The 25,365-nt window shown below is 39.9% G+C and overlaps 2 protein-coding genes across 6 annotated transcripts; both read left to right on the top strand.

Moving 5' to 3' along the window:
- Nucleotides 1-2,651: 2,651 nt before the first annotated feature.
- On the top strand, nucleotides 2,652-20,811 carry IQCF3 (IQ motif containing F3). 5 transcript variants are annotated; one of them, XR_009260897.1, is made up of 5 exons: nucleotides 2,654-2,795; nucleotides 3,406-3,450; nucleotides 8,290-8,396; nucleotides 17,347-17,430; nucleotides 19,768-20,811. XR_009260897.1 is itself a non-coding variant. In XM_058726745.1 (3 exons), the coding sequence occupies exons 1-3, from the start codon at nucleotides 2,748-2,750 to the stop codon at nucleotides 4,589-4,591; spliced, it is 459 nt and encodes a 152-aa protein (XP_058582728.1). In that variant the 5' UTR covers nucleotides 2,655-2,747; the 3' UTR covers nucleotides 4,592-4,647. The 5 variants fall into 5 exon arrangements, 2 of the variants coding, with proteins under 2 accessions (XP_058582728.1, XP_058582727.1); XR_009260898.1 differs by lacking the exons at nucleotides 8,290-8,396; nucleotides 17,347-17,430; nucleotides 19,768-20,811 and adding exons at nucleotides 3,915-4,033; nucleotides 4,196-4,289 and having other exon boundaries at nucleotides 2,652-2,795; XR_009260899.1 differs by lacking the exons at nucleotides 8,290-8,396; nucleotides 17,347-17,430; nucleotides 19,768-20,811 and adding exons at nucleotides 3,986-4,033; nucleotides 4,196-4,289 and having other exon boundaries at nucleotides 2,653-2,795.
- Nucleotides 17,047-18,628, top strand: IQCF2 (IQ motif containing F2). Its single transcript, XM_058726746.1, has 3 exons — nucleotides 17,047-17,170; nucleotides 17,347-17,430; nucleotides 18,191-18,628. Exons 1-3 carry the CDS (start codon nucleotides 17,153-17,155, stop codon nucleotides 18,572-18,574), a joined length of 486 nt encoding a protein of 161 aa, XP_058582729.1. The 5' UTR covers nucleotides 17,047-17,152; the 3' UTR covers nucleotides 18,575-18,628.
- Nucleotides 20,812-25,365: the final 4,554 nt, after the last annotated feature.

The raw sequence follows: 25,365 nt of genomic DNA, 5'->3' as shown, positions 1-25,365 counted from the left end.
TAGAGGATCAATCTATGATCTAATAGGTTTTCTCTAAGTATTAAAATGGAGAAAATTGAAAGGTAGAAATGATTTTTTTAAAACTAATACAATAAAGTTTCCAATAGTTGAATAATACAAATTTTATAAACTAATGTGCCCCATACAGTGAGTGAGGCAGGGAGTGGGGGAACATCTCAGAGAGGCTGAGAACAACACGTCTAGTGGGTGTGAGGGATCTGGGATGGTTGGCTCAGAAATATTGGGACAGTTGTTTCTAGGGAGTAGGATTTGAACCCTGATGAAGACATAAATCTAAGACCTAGATGGAATCATGTATTCCTTCACTATGCAATCACTTATTGAAACAACAGTAATTTCAGAACATCCTAAAAACTAAAGATAAGGGATAAGGAGAAAATCCTAAAAGCTTCCAGAGAGGAAAAAATAAGTCCCATCATATGGAGAAAGGAATCAGAGTAACATTAGACCTCTAGGAAAACAGTTAAAGCAATTCCTCAAAATTCTGAGGGAAAACTATTTTCAGTCTAGAATTCCATACTCAGCAACACTATCAATCAGATTTGAAGGTGTAAAAAAAAGTCATTTTCAGACATGCAAATCTCTACATATTGATATCTATATACTTTTTCTTAGGAAACTATCATAACATGTGCTCTATCCAAAATAGGGACTAAATCCAAGAAAGAGGGAGACCCAATGTGCAGGATCATGTTCTGTCACTTGGTGAAGACCTCAGTGTAAGGTGTAAACCAGAATTTAACAGGAAAATATGTGACCCTGGATGAGAAAGCACGAATTTAAAAAATTTCAAAAGCACAATTACAAAGGGAGAAATGGATGGAATGATATCTGTGCAATGAATAACACCATGAAGAAAGTCAGCTGGCCGATGATTGTTGGGGAGAGAATATTTGTAACATATCTATCCACAAAAGGTTGTCCAAGGAAGTCATCCAAGAGGATGATGGGAATCCAACAGAAAAAAATAGGCCAAGGACTCTATCAGGCAATTACACAGAGATGCTAGAAGGTCAAGATGAAATAATCATAAGAGCTGAAAGACACGGAGCAGTACTAGGACCAGGTGCCATTCCAAGGACTTCACCTTCATGAATCTCCACAAGAGCTCCTTGGAGGAGGAACCATGTTTCTATCTTCACTTTGCCCAGGAGGAAACAGACACTACTGGAAGACTTGCTCAAGTGCACACAGCTAGAAAGGGTCTGTGTCAAGGTTGGATCCCTGTTATTCACCCTGAAGAATCCTGCTCTGCTCAAGTCCCTAGTGAGAGAAATGGAAATTAAAAGAGCAAGGTGACACCACTTCACGTCTTTCAGTTCGGCGAAAATTACGAGGTGATTGACAGAGGTTGCACTGGTGGTGCCACTGTGGAAAACAATCTGTCAGCATTTAGTAGCATGGAGGGACCACCTGTCCCATGACACAGCAAGCCACCCCCGTGTGCATTCCCTGGAGAATGCCTCCCATGGAGGCACAGACACATGCGGGAAGATGTTCCTCATGGCACTCTCTGCCATGGCTTAACTCATCCGTGGGGCAGAGAGCAGGGAAACAGGTTATCGTGGGTCATGAGCACATAGGGAGTCCTTATCTGTTGTCAAACTGTGTATATATTTAAACATTTTCATGATAAAAAGCTTTTATGAAGTTGTGCAAGAAAGGATAGGGAACCAGAATGTGCTCCATGGCACAGTGGTCAGTGGCACTCACAGAGTCATGATAATATAAACACTAAATTGCAATTGGGGACCTAAATGGCAGCAAGTGACCTAGTTGGGAAGATGGAGGGAGAAAAAGTGAGGTTTTGGGGATGGGGCAGAAAGCCAAGTCCTCATCTTTTTTGGTGGAGAGTTAAGGTCTTGAAATGAAGAGACCATGTCAGCATGTCACTGAGGTCTGGAGGGGGCTATCCAGAGTCAGTTAAGAGATGAAAGTGAGCATGCCTGTGAGATGGCAGTGGGGACAGCCAGAGGCAGCTGGTCTGGGAGGCAAGCCTGAATAACTAAGTGACTCTTTCAAATATGACTATTGCTACCACTAGAGGAATCTACACTGGGGAACACTGTCTCTTACATAATGACTCATGTTTGGAAAATTCCTCCAGCCCAGTAAATTTCAGACACTGAGTGGAAGGGCTTATTTTGTTTTAAGGAACATATATTGGCTTGTTAGGCACCAAACAACTGTAGAAATACAGGGGTTCAGCAGCTGGAGGGGAATAGAAATAGGCTGAGGTACCTCCATCCTGACCCTTCCTTAGCCCCTTCTGCTCACCCTCCATACTCACAGTCTCACATACTCACATACTCACTAATTAAAAGGATTTTCCCACATACTGAGGAAGGGCATGGAGGCAGAGAAGGCAAGACACAGGAAGCACCCTGAGCCCAGGAACCTTCCTCTGCGCTGTGTAAGCAGCTCTCCTTAGTGATGATGACAGGAAAGTCTTGTGGGTGGGCCAGACTAGAGGTCATCCTTTGGACAGGACAGATTCACGGGGGCTATGGTTTCCCCAAGGACAATCCCTGGTCAATCCCTGGCAGGAGGGAAATGGGTACATGTTTCCTCTTTACCCAACAAATTTGAGGCAACCTGGTCCCTGGGTCATAGTTGCCCTTGTGACATCATGGCTATCTCCTCCTCTCCCACCCTTCCTGCTTCTGCCAGGACCAATGGAGCAGCAACCAGAGGGGGTGTGAACACCTGAACTACTGCCCCAAACCATGGGCGGTAAATGCTGTGTAAGACAGCCAAACACCCCCTCCCTGGAGGTAGGGAGTTAGCCCATGGCAGAGGGAAGCACCAGATGACTTCAAAAGGACTCAGGAGGGGCACCTGGGTGGCTCAGTCAGTTAAGCGTCCCACCCTTGATTTGGGCTCAGGTCATAATCTCACAGTTGTGAGATTGAGCCCTGTGTTGGGCTCCATGCCATGGAGCCTGCTTGGGATTCTCTCTCTCCCGCTCTCTGCCCCTCCCCCACTCATGCTCCCTCTCTCCCTCTCTCACATTAAATAAATAAACTTTTTTTTTTTTAATTTTTTTTTTCAACATTTTTTATTTATTTTTGGGACAGAGAGAGACAGAGCATGAACGGGGAGGAGCAGAGAGAGAGGGAGACACAGAATCGGAAACAGGCTCCAGGCTCCGAGCCATCAGCCCAGAGCCTGACGCGGGGCTCGAACTCACGGACCGCGAGATCGTGACCTGGCTGAAGTCGGACGCTTAACCGACTGTGCCACCCAGGCGCCCCTAAATAAACTTTTTTTAAAAATCTTTAAAAAAAAAAAAAAAGACTCAGAAAGAATGGGGAAGTAGGCCTGTGAGGACTTTGCACAGAGACTGGTCCTCACTCATGCTTTCTCTCTATATTCTGATTGCAGAAGTCTGGTCCAAATAAGGATGCACTAGAGACTGAGAAGCTGAAGGTAGGTGGAGCCTAGGAGCATGAGAGAACCACAGTTCATTGACCATCTGAGCACAGACTTCTTGAAAGTGAAGGATCCATCTCTGGGCCCACAGCTGAGAAGTCAGCTCAGTGTTGCTCTCCTGTCCCCATAAATTCCCTCCCTATTCTGAGTGAGCTATGTTAAGTATGAAGAGACAGCAGAGAGGTGAGGAATCAGGATGCGGACAGGCCACTGGAAGGTGGGGCACAGTAGTGGGAACTGGAAATCCAGAGAAAGTAAAGCCTGGGTTTAGAAGGATATAGGGGTGACTGAAAGGTAGTGGAAATCAAAAGAAGTGAGGTAAAGGAAAGCCCTCAAGGGGCTATGGGTTGGCATGAGGCATCAGGAGGCAGCATCATAGGCTGGAATTTGGGTTGAGATGTAGGCCATAAATGCAGAGGTTCATCCTCAGAGGACCTTTTGGTTCCTCACATTCATGGCAGGTCTTCTGGATCAGAAATTGTTTCCACAGAACCTGTGAAGATCACAGGGCAAGCATATCCCCATTTTGTAGATGAGGAGACTATGACTCAGAAGATGACCAATATGTCTATGGCCACAGGTAAGGTAGAAGTAGAGGCAAAACCCCACCCAGGACTCCTGGGTCCTCAGAACCACCAGGGGAAAGGCTAGTTACGAAAGAAGATCAGAGCTCCTTCGTGGCAGACACCAGACTTGTTGTTCATAACAAATTCATGTGGAGTCCTCTGCTTTGCTTGGTTAGAGGCTTTGTCAAAAACGCCACAGAGCAAGAATCAAGGCAGCTGAGAAGATCCAGGCCTGGTGGCGTGGCACCCTGGTACGTCGCACCCTGCTGGTGGCAGCCCTCAGGGCCTGGATGATTCAGCTCTGGTGGAGAACACTTTTGTGGAGGCGGGTTCTTAAGCAGCGGCGGGACCTGTTGAAGATCTATGTAATCCAGGAGGAGGCGGCAGTCAAGCTCCAGTCCTGGGTTCGCATGTGGCAGTGCCATCGACGTTACTGCCGAATATGCAATGCTGTCTGCATCCTTCAGGCCCCAAAGAGCTATTTTGCCTTCCAAACCAGTGATATTCTACAGGCACAATATGAAGTCACTCCCAACCAGCCGGAGTTCCATATTGAAATCCTATCAGTCTAAAAGTACCAGAGGGTGGAGAACTACTCCACTGCCCCCCCAATAAATGTCTGACCTGGTTTTGTGTGTCTCAGTGACTCCTACACCATGAAGACCCCAAGGCCTCCACCTTCTGGCTCTATCCAAATCAGAAACTGCTACCTGAGGCTGTTCTCACACATCAAGAGCCAAGTGTACCATTCCATAGCCCTGGCACCATTATCTCCTGATCTTGCAATTGGGAGCAGTTAGGCTTTATATTCCCAAAGACTCCAGGCACCTCTTCTTATGAGAGTTGCCTTTGAATCCATGCTCTGTTAGCCTGCCATCATGAGCCAGCTGGGGCTTGCACCCATTGGCTGTCTATTTGGCAAGCCCCTAGACAGAAGTCAAACACTTTGCTGGCTCTTGAGAGCAGTACAGCCCATAGAATGCACAGGAGGCTGACCTTAGTGGTGACTAGGCACAAGGTTTTTCAAGTTTTGTGCTAATTTGGATGCTGTTTTCTTTGGGAAATAGCAGGTATCATGATCTTAAGGAACCTCAGCTCTGCTTCCATCCTCAGGACCAGCTTCTCCAGGGTGCTGAAACACAAATAGGGCTCCCACTGGTATCACTGCCACCCTATGTGTGACATCATTCTTAGTAACTTCAGTATTAACTTAGATGATGCTCCAAACCCCTTGCCTCTTACCTCCAGTGATTTTGACTTCCATTTTACCTGAATCACCCACTCCTATAATTGCACCAGAGATTGTTGCTTTTCAAGCTGCCTTTAAGGAATGGCCTTTAAAAAAAAAAAAAAAAGTGTCCAATCCATCATATACTAATTCTTTTGTAAAACAATAAAAATGAATTGTGGGAAAAAACAAGTAGAAAAGGTATACAGAATATAAGGCTTACTTTTGTTAAGCTGGACACACATAAAATTTCTGTTTCAATTTGCTATACAAATTTCTAAGTGCTTAATCTCAATCTTTGTACTTAATCTCAGTGGTAGCAAATGCTCACCATACTTTGGGTGGCATTGTCCTGGTCCTTGTCATAACTGACCACAGCAACACAAATACTGATTTTAATAATCTTGGTCTCTAACTTTTGCTTTCTATGCTTTAGGGCAGAAGTCAGAAAACTATGGCTTGCAGTTGAGTGGTTGTGATTGTGACATCAATCCTAACATACTATCTGGTCCTTTACAGAAAAAGTTTGTCAACCTCTGTGTTAGAGTCGCTGCTTCTTATGCATTGATCCAAATGTTTCTTCAGTCCTAATAAGGACTTCCCAAAGATTGACCTTACCAGTATTGTACTACCCTTTTCCCCAGCTCAGATTCCATTCTCTGTCGAGGATTCTCTTACAATTTTACCACTGTTGGCCCTCTCTCTCCACCTTTGTGTGAACCCAACCCTTCACCTACTTCATCCACAAGAAAAGCTGAATTTCCGTGAAGAAAAACAAATCACCATATTGCGTGGTTTGGGTTTATCTTCAAGACCACAGATGGACAGACTTGCTTCTCAAGACACTTCTCTGTAAATTTGTTTTTTGACCTGAAGATTTCACATCACTTCCTTTTTCCTCAAATGCGCTATTCTTCCTCTTTTCCTTTTGACCTCAAATGATGTTATCACTACACCCTTAACTGAGAAAATGGTAGCAGACTGGACTTCCGTCTCCCTACTGTCTCATCCTCCATCTCAGCTGGCCTTTTTTTTTTTTACCACACTCATTGCCTTCCTTGAGTTGAAGTGAATTATCTTTGCCCCATCCAATGCCACCCCTTCCACTTTGCTCTTCTGGTGCTCTTCGTTTCCTTTTGCCCACTGTCACCTCCTGCCTTTGCAATGATGTTGTTCTGTAATTTCATTTGTTTCTCTGAACTGGTTTCTTCCTTTTCACCAAATCATTTACATCAGCATAAGTATCCTCCACCATTAAAAAGTCCATTCTTGACTACCTCCTATCCAGTTCTCTGCATCTTCTTAGAGCAAAACATGTTATCACTGTTTCCTCTCTCGCTTTTCCCATTCTCTCATAAATTCACTCCAATTGGTCTTTCCTTCCCCCCAACTCCACGGAAGCTACACTGGTCAAGGGTATTGATTGAGAGAGATTGTTTACAAAAATGACCAAAATTACTGTCCTCCTTGTATCCATGCACCTTTGCAATGTGACTTTATAGCTCGATCAATAACAGACAGAGGCTACTTAACCTCCTCTTGTATCTAGGCCTCCCTGTGACTTTCTTTGGCCAATAGTATGCAGTAAAAGTGATATTGTGCTGGTTGCAAGCCTAGACTTTAAGAGGTCTTAAACAACCATCTCCCATGCGAACAAGGAGATTACCACTGTTGCATGAGACAACATATGGGACAGAGATGAGCTGTCTCTGATGAGGCCATCTTACATCACCAGCCCCCATCACACCTACCAACAGACCACATATTTTTAGCGAACCCAGTTGAGAACAGAAAAATCATCCAGATGATCCTAGCTCAAATTGTCACTCCACAGACCCGTGAGTTCTATAAATGGTTATTGTTTTGAGTCTCTATGTTTTGGTGGTTGGTTGAACAACAAAAACTAACACCATCTAAAATCACCAACTAACTTGCTTACATGAAAATGGTGACTCCTCTGTTCTCTGCCTTCTCTCTGCATCAGACTACAAGTTGACAACTCTCTCTTACTTGAAACACTCTGTTTGGCTTCAGGAACATCACACTCTCCTGCTTTTTCTTCACTGGCTGCTTTTTCTTAATCTTATCAATGGCTTCTTCATTGATGAGCCTCTAACCTATGAGGGGCTCAATCATAAAAGTTCTTTTAGTCCCTCTTAATGTGTACTCCCAGATAATATCATCAACATGGTCTTAGCTATCTGCTATATTCTGATGCCATTCAAATCTACATCACCATCCCTGATAGCTCCTCTGAATTCCACACCCAACGTATGACTTCCCACTTAATGTCTTGCTTTGATGTCTAATAGGTTTTTTCAAACATAATGTGGCAGACAGGACCCCCACACTTCATGATTTTATCCAAAATTGCTTCTCCTTGTGCCTTGACCATTCACCACATCTGTTTGATTCAAATTCTCTTCTGAACCCTCCCTTTTACTTATCTCTATCCATCCCCATTCACATCAGTCCATCAGCAAATGCAGTCAGCTGCAGCTCTGCAATATAGTAATATCTACAATACAGTAGATAGTAGGATTGGAGAAACTGGATCTTATGTAGATTGCTCTTGGGAATGTAAAATGGGGTAGCTGATGTGAAAATAGTTTGATGATCTCTCAAAAGTTAGGTGTAGAGTTACCATAAGACCCAGCAATTCCACTCTTAGGTATATATCCAAGAAAATTGAAAACACAAAAGCTTCCACAAAAATTTCATAGTAGAATAATAGCCAGAAAAGTGGATGCAACCCAAATGACTATTCAAACTGTGGTACATCCATACAATGCACCACTGCTCAGCAGTAAAAAGGAACAAACTACGGATACATGGAACAATTTATATGGGTCTCAAACTAACCAATTCAGGGTAAACCCCCTCTGTCTTTGTCCTCTACATCCAGAAAGCCCTAATCCTCTGCCTTAATCATTCGAAGCCAGGTATTAGACATCTATATAGCTTAGAAACCACAGAAATGACTCAAACCAGACAATCTTAACCTGTTTACCCTATCCTTCCTTGCCTTTCCCACTCTGACAGAGGCCATGGGAGAAGCTCTTTTCTTACTCCTGCTTTCTGCCACCTGACTAAAACCTGATGCTTCCCTGTGATCCTGTGTGACATGCAGTACCTCTGCTTTGGGACCTGTGAGTATAAGTTTGGGGAGCTAATAAGTAACAAAAATACAAAGGAAAGAATAAATCTCACTGGAAGATAAATATATAGTAAAGTTAGTGGATTAATTGCTTACAGAGTTTGTATGTCAAAACTACAATTTGAGATCACCTGTCAGAATGGCTAGAATCTAAAAATGAGAAATAACAAGTGTTAGCAAGGATACAGAGGAAAAGGTTGTGGGAATGTAAATTGGTACAGACATTTTGGGAAAGCAATATGGAGGTTACTCAAAAAACTAAAAATAGGGGGTACCTGGGTGACTCAGTCGGTTAAGCATCCAACTTCAGCTCAGGTCGTGATCTCACAGTTCATGGGTTCAAGCCCTGCGTTGGGCTATGTTCTGACAGCTCAGAGCCTGGAGCCTACTTCAGATTCTGTGACTCCCTCTCTCTCTCTGTGCCCCTCCCCAACTTTCCCTCTGTTTCTCTCTCTCAAAATAAATAAACATTAAAAAATTAAAAATAGAAATACCATATGATCTAGTAATTCCACTACTGGGCATTTACCCAAAGAAAAGAAAAAACTAATTCAAAAAGACATCTGCACTTGTATGTTTATTGTAGCATTATTTACAATAACCAAGATCTGGGGGCACCTGGGTGGCTCAGTCAGTTAAGCATCCAACTCTTGATTTCAGCTCAGGTCATTATCTCACGGTTCATGAGATTGAGCCCTGCATCAGGATCCATTCTGAGAGCACAGAGCCTGCTTGGGATTCTCCTTCTCCCTGCTCATGTGTGTGCATGCTCTCTCAAAATAAATAAACTTAAAAAAAATAACCAAGATCTGGTAACAATTCAAGTGTCTATTGATAGACAAATGGATAAAGAATATGTGACTTTATATGTATATAATGGAATACTACTCAGGCATAAAAATAAATGATATCTTGCCATTTGCAATAACATGGATAAACCTAGAGAGTGTTATACTAAGTTAAACAAGTCAGAGAAAGACAAATTCCATATGGTTTTATTTATATGTGGAATCTAAGAAACAAAATAAATGAATAAACAAATGAACCAAACAAAAAATCAGGCCTATAAATGTAAAGAGTAAACTGATGTTGCCAGAGGGGAGAGGGTGGAGGATGGGCAAGATCAATGAAGGGGAGTGGGAGATACAGGCTTCCAGTTATAGAATGAATAAGTCATGGGAGTAAAAGGTACAGCATAGGGAATATAGTCAATGGTATTGTGATAGCATTGCATGGTGTTAGATGGTAGCTACACTTGTGGTGAGCATAGCATAATGTATAGAGTTGTTGAATAACTATGTTGTATACCTGGAACTAATGCAACATTGTGTGTCAACTACACTTAAATATAAAATAATAAAATAAAGCTAGTATGAAGGTTAAAAGACAAAAATAATAAAAATAACTATGATTACAATAATTAGTTAGGGGATACACAAACAAAAAGATGTAAAATATGAGATAAAAAGGTGTAAAATGTGACATTGAAAACATAAAACATATTGGGAAGAGTAATGTTGAGCTTTAGAATGGGCTCAAACTTAAGTTGTTATCAGCTTAAAAATAGATCGTTATAGGTATAAATTGTTATATGTATGCCTCATGGTAACCACAAAGCAAAAAGCTATAATAAATACCCATAAAATAAAGAGTAATAAGCATACCACTAAAGAAAGTCATCAAACCACCAAGGAAGAGAGCAAGAAAAGAAGAAAAGAACAGACAGGAACTACAAAAACAACCAAAAAACAACAGAATAGTAATGAGCACATATGTTTCAATAATTACTTTAAATGTGAATGGAATAAATTCTTCAATTAAAGGACATAGAGCGGCTGAATGGATTTTAAAAAGACCCATCTATATGCTGCTTGTGAGAGATACACTTCAGATATAAAGACACACACAGACTGAAAGTGAAGGGATAGAAAAAGATATTCCATGCAAATGGAAACCAAAAGAAAGCTGGAGTAGCAATACTTATATCAGACAAAATAGACTTTAAGATAAACATTGTAGTAAGAAACAAAGAAAGGTGTTACATAATGATAAAAAGTCAATCTAACAAGAGGATATAACATTTGTAAATATTTATGCACCCAACATAAGAGTATTGAAATATATAAAGCAAATATTAACAGACCTAAAGGAAAAATTGACAGTGTTACAATGCTAGTAGGGAACTTTAACACCCTCACATCAATGGATAGATAATTCAGCCAGAAAATCAGTAAGAAAACAATCATCTTAAATGACATGTTAGACCAGATGGAATTAACAAATGCACAGAACATTCCATCCAAAAGAAAAAGAATACATGTTCGAAATTAGCCAGTCAGAGGAAGACAAATATCATATGACTTCACTCATATGAGGACTTTAAGACACAAACAGATGAACACAAGGGAAGGGAAACAAAAATATTATAAAAAGGAGGGGGACAAAACATAAGAGACTCTTAAATATGGAGAACAGAGGTTTACTAGAGGAGTTGTGGGAGGGGGGATGGGTTAAATGGGTAAGGGGCATTAAGGAATCTACTCTTGAAATCATTGTTGCACTATATGCTAACTAACTTGGATTTAAAATTAAAAAATTAAATTAAAAAAAAAAGAATACATGTTTTCAAGTGCACATGGAACATTTTCCAAGATAGATCATATGTTATGTTACAGAACAGAATGTAAGAGGATTGAAATAATATCAAGCATCTTTTCTGACTACAATAGAAATGTAATTCTTCATTACATGAAGAAAACTGGAAAATTCACAAATATGTGGATATTAAACCACATGCTACTATAAAACCAGTGGGCCAAAGAAGAAATCAAAAGGAGAAATAAATACCTTGAGACAAACAGAAATGGAAATATAACATACCAAAATATATGGGATGCAGCAAAAGTAATTCCAAGAAGGAAGTTCATAGTGATAAATGCCTACCTCAAGAAACAAGCAAAGTATGAAATAAAGAGCCTACAGCTCAAGGAAGTAGAAAAAGAAGAGCAAAAGATGCCCAAAGTTAATAGAAGGAAGGAAATAACAGATCAGAACAGAAATAATGAAATAGAGACTAAAAAGACAATAGAAAGTATCAGTGAAACCAAATGCTGGTTCTTTGAAAAGATAAACAAAATTGATAAGCTTTACCTAGACTCACCAAGGAAAAAAGCAAAGAGTCAAATAAAATCAGGAATCAAAGAGATGTTACAACTGATGCCACAGAAATACAAAGGATCATAAGAAACCACTTTGAACAATTAAACACCAACAAATTGGACTACCTAGAAGAAGTGGATAAATTCCTGGAAACATATAACCTACCAAGACTGAACTCTGATGAAATAGAAAATCTGTACAGACTGATTATTAGCAGAGATTTAATTCATAATCAAAAACCTTTGATTTTTGGTTTCACCAAAATTCAGTGAATTTCACTGGTGAATTCTACCGAACATTCAAAAAAGGATTAATGTCAATCCTTCTTGGGGCACCTGGGTGGCTCGGTCGGTTAAGTGTCTGACTCTTGGTTTCAGCTCAGGTCATGATCTCATGGTTTATGGATTTGAGCCCTGCATTGGGCTCTGCACTGACAGCACAAAGCCTGTTTGGGATTTCTCTCTCACTCTCTTTCTGCCCCTCCCTGGCTAGCTCTCTCTCTCAAAAAATAAATAAACATTTAAAAACGTTTTTAAAAATACCAATTCTTCTCAAATTATTCCAAAAAATAAAAGAGGAAGGAACTCTTCCAAACTCATTTTACAAAGCCAGGATTACCCTGATACCAAAGCCAGACAAGGATGCCATAAGAAAAGAAAATTACAGGCCAGGATCCCTGATAAACGCAAATGCAAAAGTCCTCAGCAAAATATTAGCAAACTAAATTCAATAATACATTGAAAGTATCATACACCATGATCAAGTGGTATTTATTCCAGGGATACAAGGATGGTTCAAAATCCACAAATCAACCAATGTGATACACCACATTAACAAAAGGAAAAGTAAAAATCATATGATCATCTCAGCCGACGTTGAAAATAATGTGACAAAACTCAACATTCATTTATGTTAAAAACTCTCAACAGAGAAGGGTATAGAGGAAATGTACCTCAACATAATAAAGGCCATATATGCCAAGCACACAGCTAACATCATACTTAGTAGTAAAAAGCTAAAAGCTTTTCCTCTAAGATCAGGAACAAGAGAATGATGACCAATCTTGCCACTTTTATTCTACATAGTATTGGAAGTCCTAGCTAGAGCAATTAGGCAAGAAAAAGAAATAAAAGGCATCCAAATTGGAAATGAAGAAGTAAAACTACCACTATTTGAAGATAGCATGATACCATATTAGAAAACCCTAAAGACTCCATCAAAACACTGTTAGAACTAATAAACAAATATAGTAAAGTTGCAGAATACAAAATCAATACACAAAAAGCTGTCACTTTTCTTTACACTTATAATGAACTGTCAGAGAAATTAAGAAAACAATTCCATTTATAACTGCATCAAAAAGAATAAAATACCTAGGAATACATTTAAACAAGGAGGCGAAAGACCTGTAAATTGAAAGCCACACAACATTAATGGAAGAAACTGAAGAAGACACAAATAAATGGAAATATATTTTATGCTCATGGATTGGAAGAATTAACATTGTTAAAATAGCCATACTACCCAAATCCATATACAAATTTCAATGCAATCCCTATCAAAAGTCCAGTGGGTTTTTTTCCCACAGAAATAGAAAACAACTACCATAAAATGTGAATAGAACCTGTACAAAAGACCCTGACAAGCCAAAGCAGCCATGAGAAAGAAGAACAAAGCTGGAGGCATCACACTCCCTGATTTCAAACTATATTACAAATCTATAGTAATTAAAACAGTATGGTATGGACATTAAAAAAAGACACAAAGGTCAATGTACCATAATAGAGGTCTCAGAAATAAACTCATATAGTAATGGTCAATTAATTTACAACAATGGAGTCAAGCATAAACAATGTGGAAAGGACAGTCTCTTCAATAAATAATGTTGGGAAAATTAGATAACCACATGCAAAAGAATGAAACTGGCCTATTATCTACATATTATGCACAAAAATTAACTCAAAGTGTATTAAAGACTTGAATGTAAAACCTGAAACTATAAAACTCCTAGAAGAAAACATTGGTGGTAATCTCCTTGACATTGGTCTTAGTGATGATTTTTTAAAATCTGACACCAAAAGCAAAAGCAACACAAGCAAAAATGAACAAGTGAGATTACATAAAACTAAAAGGCTTCTGCACAGCAAAGGAAAGCATCAACAAAATGAAAAGGCAACCTACTGAATAGAAGAAAATAGTTGCAAGTCATATATCTGATAAGGGGATAATATCCAAAATATACAAAGAACACATATAACTCAATAGCAAAACAATCCAATTTAAAAATGGGCCAGTCTGGGTGCATGGATGACTCAGTCATTAAGCATCTAACTTTGGCTCAGGTCATGATCTCACGGTTCATGAGTTCGAATCCCACATCAGGTGAGCTTGTGCTCCACTTCAGATGAGCACAAGCCCTGCTTGGGGTGAGCTCAAACCTCAGTGGGTAAACACAAGCCCCACTTCGGGTGAGCCTGCTTCTCTTTCTCTCTCTCTCCCTGTCTCTCTTTGTCCCTTCTGGGATTCTCTCTCTCTCTCTCTCTCTCTCTCTCTCTCTCTCTCTCTCTCTCTCTCTCTCTCCTCTCTCTCTCTCCCCCTCTCCCCCTTGCTCACTTGCGCCCTCTCTCTCAAAAAAATAATCAATTAATTAATTAAAATAAAAATGGGTAGACCTAAGACATTTTTTCAAAGAAAACACACAGTTAGCCAACAGGTACGTGAAAATATGTTCAACATCACTAGTCATCAGGGAAATGCAAATCAAAACCACAATGAGATATAACCTCACACCTGTTAGAATGGCTATGATTTTTTTAAAAAAGATAAGAAATAACAAGTTGATGACAGCACACCTGAGTGACTCAGTCGTTTAAGTGGCCAACTTCTGCTCAGGTCCATGATCTTGCAGTTCGTCGGTTCCAACCCCATGTTAAGCTCTGTGCTGACAGCTCAAAGCCTGGAGCCTGCTTCAGATTCTGTGTCTTCCTCTCACTCTCTGACCCTCCCCCGCTCATGCTCTGTCTCTCTCTGTCTCTCAAAAAAATGAATAAACATTAAAAAATTTAAAAAAAAACCAAGTTGATCAGGATGTGGAGAAAAGGAAATCCTCGTGCACTGTTGTGACACGTAAATTCGTGCTGAAACTATGGAAAACAGTAAAAATAGAACTACCATATGATCTAGCAATTCCACTTCTGGGTATTTATGTGAACAAAACAAAAAAACTAATTTGAAAAGATAACCTGCACCCCCATGTTCATTGCAGCAATAGCCAAGATATGGAAACAACCTAAGTGTCCATCGATGGATGAATGGATAAAGAAATTGTGGTTTGTACATACAATGGAATGTTAACCATTTTATGGAATACCCATAAAAAATAATGAAATTTTGCTATTTATGATACCATGGATGAAACTCAAGGGCATTTTACTAAGTGAAATAAGCCAGACAGAGAAAGACAAATACCATATGATTTCTCTTATATGAAATCTAAAAAAAAACAAAAACTGGAAACAACAAAACAAACTCATAGATACAGAGAACAGATTGGTGGTTGTAAAAGGCAGTTTTGTTTTTGTTTTTGTTTTTAAGTTTCTTTGTTTTGAGAGAGAGAATGGGAGAGAGGCAGAGAAAGAAGGAAAGAGAGAATCCCAAGCAGGCTCCACACTGTCAGAGCAGAGCCTAATGTGGGGCTTGATCCCATGAACCAAGAGAACCTGAGCCAAAGTCAAGAGCCTAATGCTCAACTGACTAAGCTACCCAGGTGCATCTGTTTTGTTTTCAGGAAAAAAACAAAAAAACAAAACCTTACCATATGACCTAGCAATTGCACTTCTAGGTATATATCCAAGAGAATTGAAAATGTATGAGCATTGTATATGCTCATACAAAAACTTGCACATCAATATTTATAGGTATATTATTCATAATACTAAAAAAGTAGAAACAACTCAAGTGCTAATTAACTGATGAGTGGATTAAAAATGTAGTATATACATGCAATGGAATATTATTTAGCCATAGAAAATAAGGACATACTGACATGCTACAAACATGAATGGACCCTGAAAACATTGTACTAAGCAAAAGAAGCCAGACACAAAAAGCCATTTATTGTGTGATTCAAACCATATAAAATATCCAGAATAGGCAAATCTATAAAGACATAAAGAAGTTCAGTGGTTACCAGAGGTTGGGGTAGGGAAGAATGGAGATTAACTGCTAATGGGTATGGGGCTTATTTGGGGGTTATGAAAATGTTCTAGAATCAGATAGTGGTGATAGTTGCACAACTTTGTGAATATGCTTAAAAACTACTGGGTTGTACAGTTTTAAATAGTGAACTTTGTAGAATGTAAATTATATCAAAAGAGAGAAAGACCTTTACAGGGGCTCCTGGCTGGCTCAATTGGTGGAGCATGAGATTCTTGATCTCAGGGTTGTGAGTTCTCAAGTCCCACATTGAGTATAGACATCACTTAAAATCTTAAAAAGACCTTTACAGAAAAATTTTTAAAAACTTTACAGAAATATATAGAAGAATGATTTTTTGAAAGACGTAAAAGAATTCTTGTCAAAGGAAGGGATAGTCCATGGTCTTAGAAGGAGTATCAGAAGATAGCTTTTCTTCCCCCTAAAAAAAAAATCCTAGCAGGATTTTTTTAGAGGATTGACACTATGAAATGCTTGATGGAAACTTCTGTCTTCTGTCTTCTGCCTTGAATAGTTTGTCACATTGGAAATATCTGAATTTGTAAGTTTTGTTTAAAGTTTGTGTATGAATCTACCTGGTCTTGATGCCTTATTTATGGTGGATCTTCAGTAACCTTCTCAATTTATCAAGTTTTACATATTTTCTCCAATTAATTTTTGTAATTTACATTTTGTTAGGAAAGCATTTCCTCTTAGTTTTCAAATTTGTTACGATGACATTCTCTTACATTTATTTAATTCTCTTTGTGATTATTTTGCCTTTCTCATTCCATTTTTGTTCTCTTTCTCCCTCACTCAGGTTCATGGAGTATTTATCTTTAATATTGGTCCTTTCAAAAATACCACATTTTCAATTTACTTTCCACCACCTATTTTTGTTTTCTATTTAATTTAAATTTTTACCCTTATTTTACTGCTTTTTAGATTCATCTGTTCTTTCTCTTTCTAGTTTCCTATGGTGTATTGAGGTACTGAAACCTGAGTCAAGGGGAGACAGGAAATGCTAAGTCTCAGAAGACACTAGAGAGCTCCACAGAGATACACTGCCATGGTCCTTCCTGCTCCCCTGTGTGACTGAAAATGAGGAAGGATGTGGGCGGGCCTCACTGGAGGACCCCGGGTATCAAATGGCCCTCACGCACCCTATCTTTCCACTCTGAGCTCTGGTACATCTCTGACAGGAGGGAAGTAGACAGGTAAGGTAGTACAAGTTCCCATGGAGCTTGTTTCTGAGGAAGACTCAACTCTGTGGCAGATATCTTAATCCTGATGTCATAATGCAGTTGGGAACTCATAACTGTCCCCCTCATTTTATTCATGCCAGACTTTGGGAAGTAGAGAAATCAAGGCTAATGAACCATCTAGAGATAAGCCATGGGGCTCAGATTTTGTGTAAGAGGCATGGCCAGATTTACTAGGCAAACTAGGAGTGGGTGGGAATCACCTAGGACTTCACAGGTCTTGGGAAAAGAAGGGATGCTGAAGCAGGGGGTATCTTTGTACAGAGCCATAGAGAGAAACAGCAGTCTTAACTCATCCATTCATTTCCGATTCAATTCTGATGACAGACTCACGGCAATTTAATTGTACTTGTAACTGAAGATGTTGAAGAAAGAACCGAATGGAAGAAGACGGAGAAGCAGAAACTCAAGGTGAGTAAAATTTCCATGTAGTTAAGAGATATCCAGAATATTTATATTTGTGTCATAAGCGTGTGGAATTGTGCTCCTTATGGATCCTGAGTCTAAAATAATCAAGAGTCAGCTCAATACTGGCCCATTTTTCCTCCACTCCCTTCTCAGCATGGGCTCTCTGGGTATCAGTCTGACTGTGACATGAAGAGTGAATGGGGAAAATGAAAGCCATCAAGAAATGAATGGGGCTGGGAGGTGATAATGTGAGGACTCTGAATTAGAGAGTACAATGTTCAAAATATGGGAAGGTTGGAGTAGAAAGTGGGTTGAGGGTGCTGAAAACCGATCAGAGTACTGAAATACATTGTGGCAGAGGGAAATCAGCCAATGATGGTTTGGGACTAGAATTAGCAGAGAATACCAGACAAAGGCATTATGAGGCCAAACCTCCAAAACCCAATAAGCATTGAAGATGTGGACCATGACTAACAAAGTCCCTCACATCCCTAATGCACCCTTCTAGCTGCTAATGGTTTTCCCCTTGATCTATACACCTGTGAGATAGTAGGGTGCTGTGACTCTGAGGGCAGAGTGATGTGCCCACAGTGGCAAAGAAGGGCTCACTATCCAGGTCTTCTGGCTCTTAGGCAGTGTCCTGCCAACTCCCCTTAACTCTCCAAAAAATGGTAACTGTTAAGAGAATCCAGACCCCTTCCAGGAAGATCTTGGAAGTTGATGGCAGGAAGTTCCCTGAGTGGTCTCTCTTATCTCCACTTAGAAAACTTTTAAAAAACAAACAAAAGCAGCTACAGAGATCCAGGCCTGGTGGCGTGGCACCCTGGTACGCCGGACATTGCTGCACGCAGCCCTCAGGGCCTGTATCATTCAGCGCTGGTGGAGGCTGACCTTGGATAGCCTGCTGCAGAAGAAGCGAAGGCAAGCCCTGGTCACCTATGCAAATACAGTGAGGGCCGTGGTCAAGATCCAGTCCTTGGTCCGTATGTGGCGTATCCACTGGCGATACCGTCAGGTGCTCAATGCCATCTATGTCATTCAGTGCCACTGGCAATGCCACAACTGCCATACCTGTGCTCTCCTCCGGGGCCACTGTGTAGTCACAGCCACTCACCTACAGTTCCACATTGAGATCATCAACCCCTAAAGGTTGGCAAGAAGGGGCACTGTGTCTCCTGTCCCCAGTAAAAGTTTAACCTGGTCTGGTATGTCTCATGTTCTCCTCCAGCTAATGGAAATGTTGGGTCTTAGGCCATGCTGCCTCCTTTTCTTCCTGGGAAAGAACTTCAGTAAGGTTTTCCCCTTGTGCCCATGGACCCTATTTTGGACTGACAATGACCATATGCTGTTTACTCAGTTGTTGAAACAGAAACTGAGGTCCTTGTCCATCCTGAAATATGACAGAGCCAGAAGTCTCAGTTCCCATTCCCAGTACCCTTCCTTTCTTCCCCCGTGGGGATCTGAAAGATAGGTGGGCTGCATCTCACTGAAGACCCTGAGTACCTCTGCACATGAGAAGAGACTCTGAGACTCTTCTCTGTCAGCCTGGGATCAGGGGTTAACTGGGGTCTGGGTTACCTCAGACAAGGTATCTTTGACAAGCACGTAGAGAAAATGCCAACATTTGTCTGACTACTGGAAGCAGTGCAACGTAGCCTCAGGTGAAGACAGGAGGCTGGCCTTAGTGATAGGTGCAGCTAGGCATGTTGATGAGCAGCTGAGGGGGACTAACAGAGAATATGAGTTCATGGTACTCCAACTCTGTCTCCACAGCATCCTTACCCAAACTCCTCTCCTTAAGGGCTGTAGCAAACAGGGCTCTCTGATATTATCCCATCCCTACTCTTATCTCCACTCTCAGTGATTTTATCATTGGTCAGATTGTCCTATCAATCTCCTTGCTCTAATAAACCATTTTTGCTCCCCTCCTCAGCCACTCACTCCCATAGTCATACTAAAGCAGTGTAATTCAATGGAACTTTCTGTGATGATAGAAATGAACTGGAACGGTGCTATCCAACATAGTAGCCACAAACTACGTATGGTTGCAAAGTACTTGAAATGTGCCTGATGCAGCTAAAGAATTGAATCTTTGATTTTATTTTATTTAAATTAATTTAGGTTTAAATGGGCACATGTGGATAGTGGCTATTCTATTGGATGGTGTGACTGTAGACCTCACCAGTACAAATAATTGTTCTATTACCCAAATGGCTTTTTCTAGTGTTGCATTTTCTGATTATTCTTTCTTTCCAGTTCATCTTTCAAATACCCCCAATAGACTCTTCAGATATGATAAAGTCTTCCAATCTATTGACCCTACCTTTTTATTTTTTACAGCCATCACCCCTGACATGTCCTTGCATCTTTCTTTACCCAGTTCAGATTCTGCGGTTATTATTGTAATCTCTGCTCTGCACAACTTGACTTCTCTTAGCCCTCTCTCTGCAAGCATGTGTGGGGTGAACTCAACCATCTACCTGCTCTATGCCTGAAGAACAGCGAGCATGGCTGGAACAAAACAAACAACCCTGAGGCATGATCTATCTCAGTTAATATTCATGACTGCAGATGTCTACTGGACAAATTGCCCCAAAAATTTCTCTGCTATGCTCGCATTTCCATTTTCTGAGTTGAAAATCCATATCACCTCCTCTCCAAATGTCCAGTTCTACATCTTCTCCCCTTGAACTGGATGATGGTATATGTCACCACACACTCAACTGAAGAAATGGGAGCAGACTGGACCCCCATCTTCCTACCACCACATTCTCCCTTTTCCTTCCCTCTAAATACAAACTAAGTACTGTGAAAATAATTCAGTAGACAATCCTAAAAGAACTCTGAAATGTGGAAAGAAGGTGGATCGGCTAGGAACCTCAAGATTTAAAAATGTACACCATGATGAATTCTCTTGGTTTTCTTTTTATCTATCATATGTCTCAGACTGGACACCAGAAATGTCTGCAATCCAGAACCACTAAGGGGTATAGAGGAAATAAAACAAAAACAAGAACAGCCTGCTCTCTATAGCCAAAGGAAGGGTAGCCTCACAGAAACTGTGCAGGGAGACCCATACCTAGTGGCAATGACAGGCTAAACTGCCTGTAGTAGTGACACTAGTACCCAGATGGATCAATCCGTCTCATGCTCCAAATCCACTGGTAGCAGCAGGCATGATCTGCCCACAGCAGCAGCAATAATGGAACCCAGGTTTATCTACCCTCTCCATACCCCACATCAGCCAGCAGCAGTGGCCCAAGCTATCCTCCGAAGCAGTAGCAGCAGAACCCACCACATTTCTTATCTGCTGATGGAAGCAGGCCTGATCTACCTTCCTGATGAAAGAGACTGAAGAAGATACAAATAAATGGAAACATTTTCCATGTTCATGGTTAAGAGGAGTTAATATTGTTAAGATGTCCATACTACCCAAAGTGATCTATGGATTCAGTTCAATCCCTATCATAATTCCTATGGCATTTTTCACAGAAATAGAAAAAAGAACCCAAAAATTTGTATCGAGCCACAAATGATCCTGAATAGTCAATGTAATCTTTAGAAAAAAAAAGAACAAAACTGAGAGGCATCACACTTCCTGATTTCAACTAATGTTACAAAGCTATAGCAATAAGAACAATATGGTACTGCCATAAAAACAGACACACAGACCAATGAGACAGAATAGAGCGCCCAGTAATAAACCCACACGTGTATGTCAATATTTGACAAGGGAGCCAGGAATACACAATGGGTAAAGACTAGTCTCTTCAATAAATGATGGGAAAACTGGATGTCCACATGCAAAAGAATGAAATTGAACCTTTAGTCTTGCACCATGTACAAAATAAACTGAAAATGGATTAAAGACCTAAACATAGACCTGAAACTGTAAACTTCTAGGAGGAAACATAGGAGAAAAACTGCTTGGCATTTTCTTGGCAGTGATTGGAAACATTTGAGAAGAATTGGCTTTAAATGGTTGGTAGAATTCACCCATCAAGTATGTGAACTTGACTTTACTGGGAGATTTTTTTTTTTTTATTGCTGCTTGAATCCACTTGCTATTGATCTGTTCACATTTTCTACTTCATCATGATTCAGTCTTGGTAGGTTGTATATTTCTAGGAACTTATCCATGTCTTCTAGGTTATTCAATTAGTTTGTGTATAACTGTTCATAATAATATGATCCTCTGTATTTCTGTGGTATCAGGTGTAATATATACTCTTTCAATTATAATTTTATTTATTTGAATCCTCTCTCTTTTTTTTTCTTGGTTAGTCTAGCTAAAGGTGTGTCAAAATTGTTTATCTTTTTAAAAAACAGCCCTTAGGTTAATTGAATTTTTCTATTTTACTATTTCTGCTCTAATGTTTATTATTTTTACTCACTTTGGGCTTAGTTTGTTCTTCTTTTGCTTTTGCTGTATCCCATAAATTTTGGTATGTTGTTATTTTCATCTTTATTTGTCTCAAGGTACTTTCACTTCCATTTTTATTTCTTTTTTGACTCATTGATTGTTCAGAAGTGTATTGTTTAATTTCCAATTCCAAATTGTGCATTTTTCAATTTCCTCTTATTATTGATTTCTAATTTCATACCGTTATGGTCAGAGGAGATACTTGGTACCATGTCAATCTTCTGAAATTTTCCAAGACTTTTTTTGAGACCCAATATATGATCTCTCCTGAGGAATGTCCCATGTGTGCTTGAGAAGAATGGTATTCTGGTGCCATTGGATGGAATGCTGTGGATATGTCTGTTTAGTCCATTTAGTCTATAGTGTTATTCAATCCTATTATTTCCTCATTGTTTTTCTGTCTAGATAATCTATCCATTGTTGAAAGTGAGGTTTGAAGTCCACTACTATTATTGTATTGCTGTCTGTTTTTCCCCTCACTTCTGTTAAGATTTGCTCTAGGGGCACCTGGGTAGCTCAGTTGGTTAAGCGTCTGACTTTGGTTCAGGTCATGATCTTGTGGTTCGTGGGTTTGAATCCCTCGTTGGGCTCTGTGCTGACAGCTCAGGCTGGAACCTGCTTCAGATTCTGTGTTTCCCTCTCTCTGCTCCTCCCCAACTCACACTCTGCCTTTCTTTCTCAAAAATAAACAAACATTAAAGAATTGTGTAAAAAAATTTTGCTCTAAATATTTAGGTGCTCTGGTACATATCTATTTATAATTGTTATATCCTCTTGATGAATTGACTTCTTTATCACTATATAGTGACCTTTTTAATCTTGTGATTGATTTTGAATAAAAGTCTATTTCCTCTGGGGCACCTGGGTGGCTCAGTCGGTTAAGCGGCTGACTTCGGCTCAGGTCATGATCTCGTGGTCCGTGAGTTCGAGCCCCGCGTCGGGCTCTGTGCTGACAGCTCAGAGCCTGGATCCTGTTTCGGATTCTGTGTCTCCCTCTCTCTGACCCTCCCCCATTCATGCTCTGTCTCTCTCTGTCTCAAAAATAAATAAACGTTAAAAAAAATTTTTTTTAAGTCTATTTCCTCTGATAAAAGGATAGCCAGCCCTGCTCGCTTTCTTTGGGTTATGATTTGCATGGAATATGTTTTTACATCTCTTCACTTTCAGCCTATGTGTGTTCTTAAAGCTTAAGTGAGTCTCCTGTAGGCAGCATGTTGTTTATCTTGCTTTTTAAAAATCTTTTCTATGTGCCTTTTGAATGGAGAATTGAATTCATTTATGTATTTTAAATTTTTTAAATGTTTATCTTTGAGAGAGAGACAGAGTGTGAGTGGGGGAGGGCAGAGGGAGAGGGAGACACAGAATCCGAAGTAGGCTCCAGGCTCTGAGCTGTCAGCACAGAGCCCAAAGCTGGACTTGAACCCACAAACCTTGAGATCATGACTTGAGCCGAAATTAAAAGTGGGTGGCTCAGTTGGTTAGCGTCTGAATCTTGATTTCGGCTCAGGTCATGATTTCACAGTTTTGTGAGTTCAAGCCCATGTCAGGCTCTGCACTGACCCTTCAGAGCCTTCTTGGGATTCTCTCTCTCTCTCTCTCTCTCCCTTTCCCCTGATCCCACTCTGTCTCTCTCAAAATAAATAAACTTTTTAAAAGTAATTTAAAAAAAAGAGTTGGACACTTAACTGACCTGAGCCAAAATCAAGAGTAGAACATTTAACCAACTGAGCCACCCAGATGCCCCTCTACTAGAAGACTTGTGTGTGTGTGTGTGCGGTTACCATGAGGCTTACATAAAACATCTTACAGTTATAGCAATCTATCTTAAGATATTGACAACTTACCTTCAATTGCATACAAAAACTCTATACTTTAACTTTTCTTTCCATACTTTATATCACACTTTATATCTTTTTATATTGTGCATCTATTAACAAATTACTGTACCTATATTTTTATTACTATTGTCTTTTTTCACAGTTCCTTGTTTTTTTAAAAAAAAATGAATGTAGTTGACCCACAATGTTACATTATTTTCAGGTGTACAGCATAGTGATTCAACAACACTTACATTATTCTTTTCTCACAACAAATGTAGCTACCATCTGTCACCATACAACACTATTACAGCACCACTGACTATAGTCCATGTTTTGTACCTTTTGTTCCCACGATTTAATGATTCCATAACTGGAAGCCCATACCTCCCACTCCCCTCCATCCATTTTGCCCATTCCTCTACCCTCACCCCCTTCTGGCAACCATCTTTTAACTTGTACACTAGACTTAAAAGTGATTTATGCACCAGGGCGCTTGGGTGGCTCAGTCAGTTGAGTGTCCAACTCTTGATTTCATCTCAGGTCATGATCCCAAGGTTGTGGGATTGAACTCCATATTAGGCTCCACACTGAGAGTGGAGCTTGCTTAAGGTTCTCTCTCTCTCTCCCCTGCTCACACTCTCTCTCTTAAAAAAAAAAAGTTATTTGTGCACCACAATTACAGTATTAGAGTGCTCTGAATTTGACTGTATATTTTAACTTTACCAACAGGTTTTATACTTTCATATGTTTTCATGTTATTTCTTAGCATTCTTTCGTTTCAACTTGAAGACTCCCTTTAGCATTTCTTGTAAGGTAGGTCTAGTGATGATGAAGTCCTTCTGCTTTTCTTTGTCTGGTCTTTATCCCTCCTTCAATCTGAAGGACAACAATGCTGGGTGTAGTATTCTTGGTTGGAAGTTTTTTCTTTCAGCACTACAGCTATATCATCCTACTTCTTCCTGACCTTCAAGGTTTCTGCTGAGATTTCCACTGATAGCCTTTGTGTGTGTGTATGGTTTTTTTGGGGGGGAGGGTTCCCCTTCTATGTGACAAGTTGCTTTTATTTTGCTGTTTTTAAATTTTTCTATTTGTCTTTGACTTTAACAATTTGATTATAATGTATCTCAGAGTAGTCTTCTTTGGGTTGATCTTGCTTGGGGTCCCTTGAGCTTCAGGTACCTACCTGGATGTCCATATCTCTCCCAAAATATAGGAAGTTTTCAGCTATTATTTCCTTAAATACCTTCCTGCCCTTTCCCCTCTCTTCTTCTTCTGGGACTTCTATAATGTGTATATTTGTTCAGTTAGTGGAATTCCATTATTCATGTAGGCATTCTTCATTCTTTTTCATTCCTTTTTTCTTTTTGTTCCTCTAACTGGCTAACATCAGATGACCTGTATTTGAGTTCCTTGATTCTTTCTTCTGAGTGATCAAGTCTTATTTAAGTTTTCTATAGGTTTTCAGTCTTTCATTGTATTTTATAGCTGTAGAATTTGTTTCTTTTTTATGTTTTCTATTTTTTTATATTTCTTATTTTCTTCATTTTTTTCTTCTTTTTGCTTAATTACTTGTGTTCTCTTGCATTTCATTCAGTTTCTTTAAGGTGATTACTTTGAATTGTCAGGCAATTCACAGATCTCCATTTCTTTGGACTCACTTACTGGAACATTATTAGTTTTCCTTTGTTGGTGTCA

The sequence above is a fragment of the Neofelis nebulosa genome, chromosome 4 (genome assembly GCF_028018385.1).
Source record: "Neofelis nebulosa isolate mNeoNeb1 chromosome 4, mNeoNeb1.pri, whole genome shotgun sequence".
NCBI lineage: Eukaryota > Metazoa > Chordata > Mammalia > Carnivora > Felidae > Neofelis > Neofelis nebulosa.
Note: the sequence above shows the minus strand (reverse complement) of the source record. Positions and strands in the feature narration are given on the sequence as shown.

What these genes read in the sequence shown, in the direction of transcription:
- IQCF3 (XM_058726744.1), top strand. Translation starts at nt 2,748, where the DNA reads ATGGGCGGTAAATGCTGTGTAAGACAGCCAAACACCCCCTCCCTGGAG. An exon ending in CAAACACCCCCTCCCTGGAG is followed by an intron (nt 2,796 to 3,405) that starts GTAGGGAGTTAG and finishes TTCTGATTGCAG; the next exon opens with AAGTCTGGTCCAAATAAGGA. An exon ending in TAGAGACTGAGAAGCTGAAG is followed by an intron (nt 3,451 to 4,195) that starts GTAGGTGGAGCC and finishes TTGCTTGGTTAG; the next exon opens with AGGCTTTGTCAAAAACGCCA.
- IQCF2 (XM_058726746.1), top strand. An exon ending in CGGAGAAGCAGAAACTCAAG is followed by an intron (nt 17,431 to 18,190) that starts GTGAGTAAAATT and finishes ATCTCCACTTAG; the next exon opens with AAAACTTTTAAAAAACAAAC.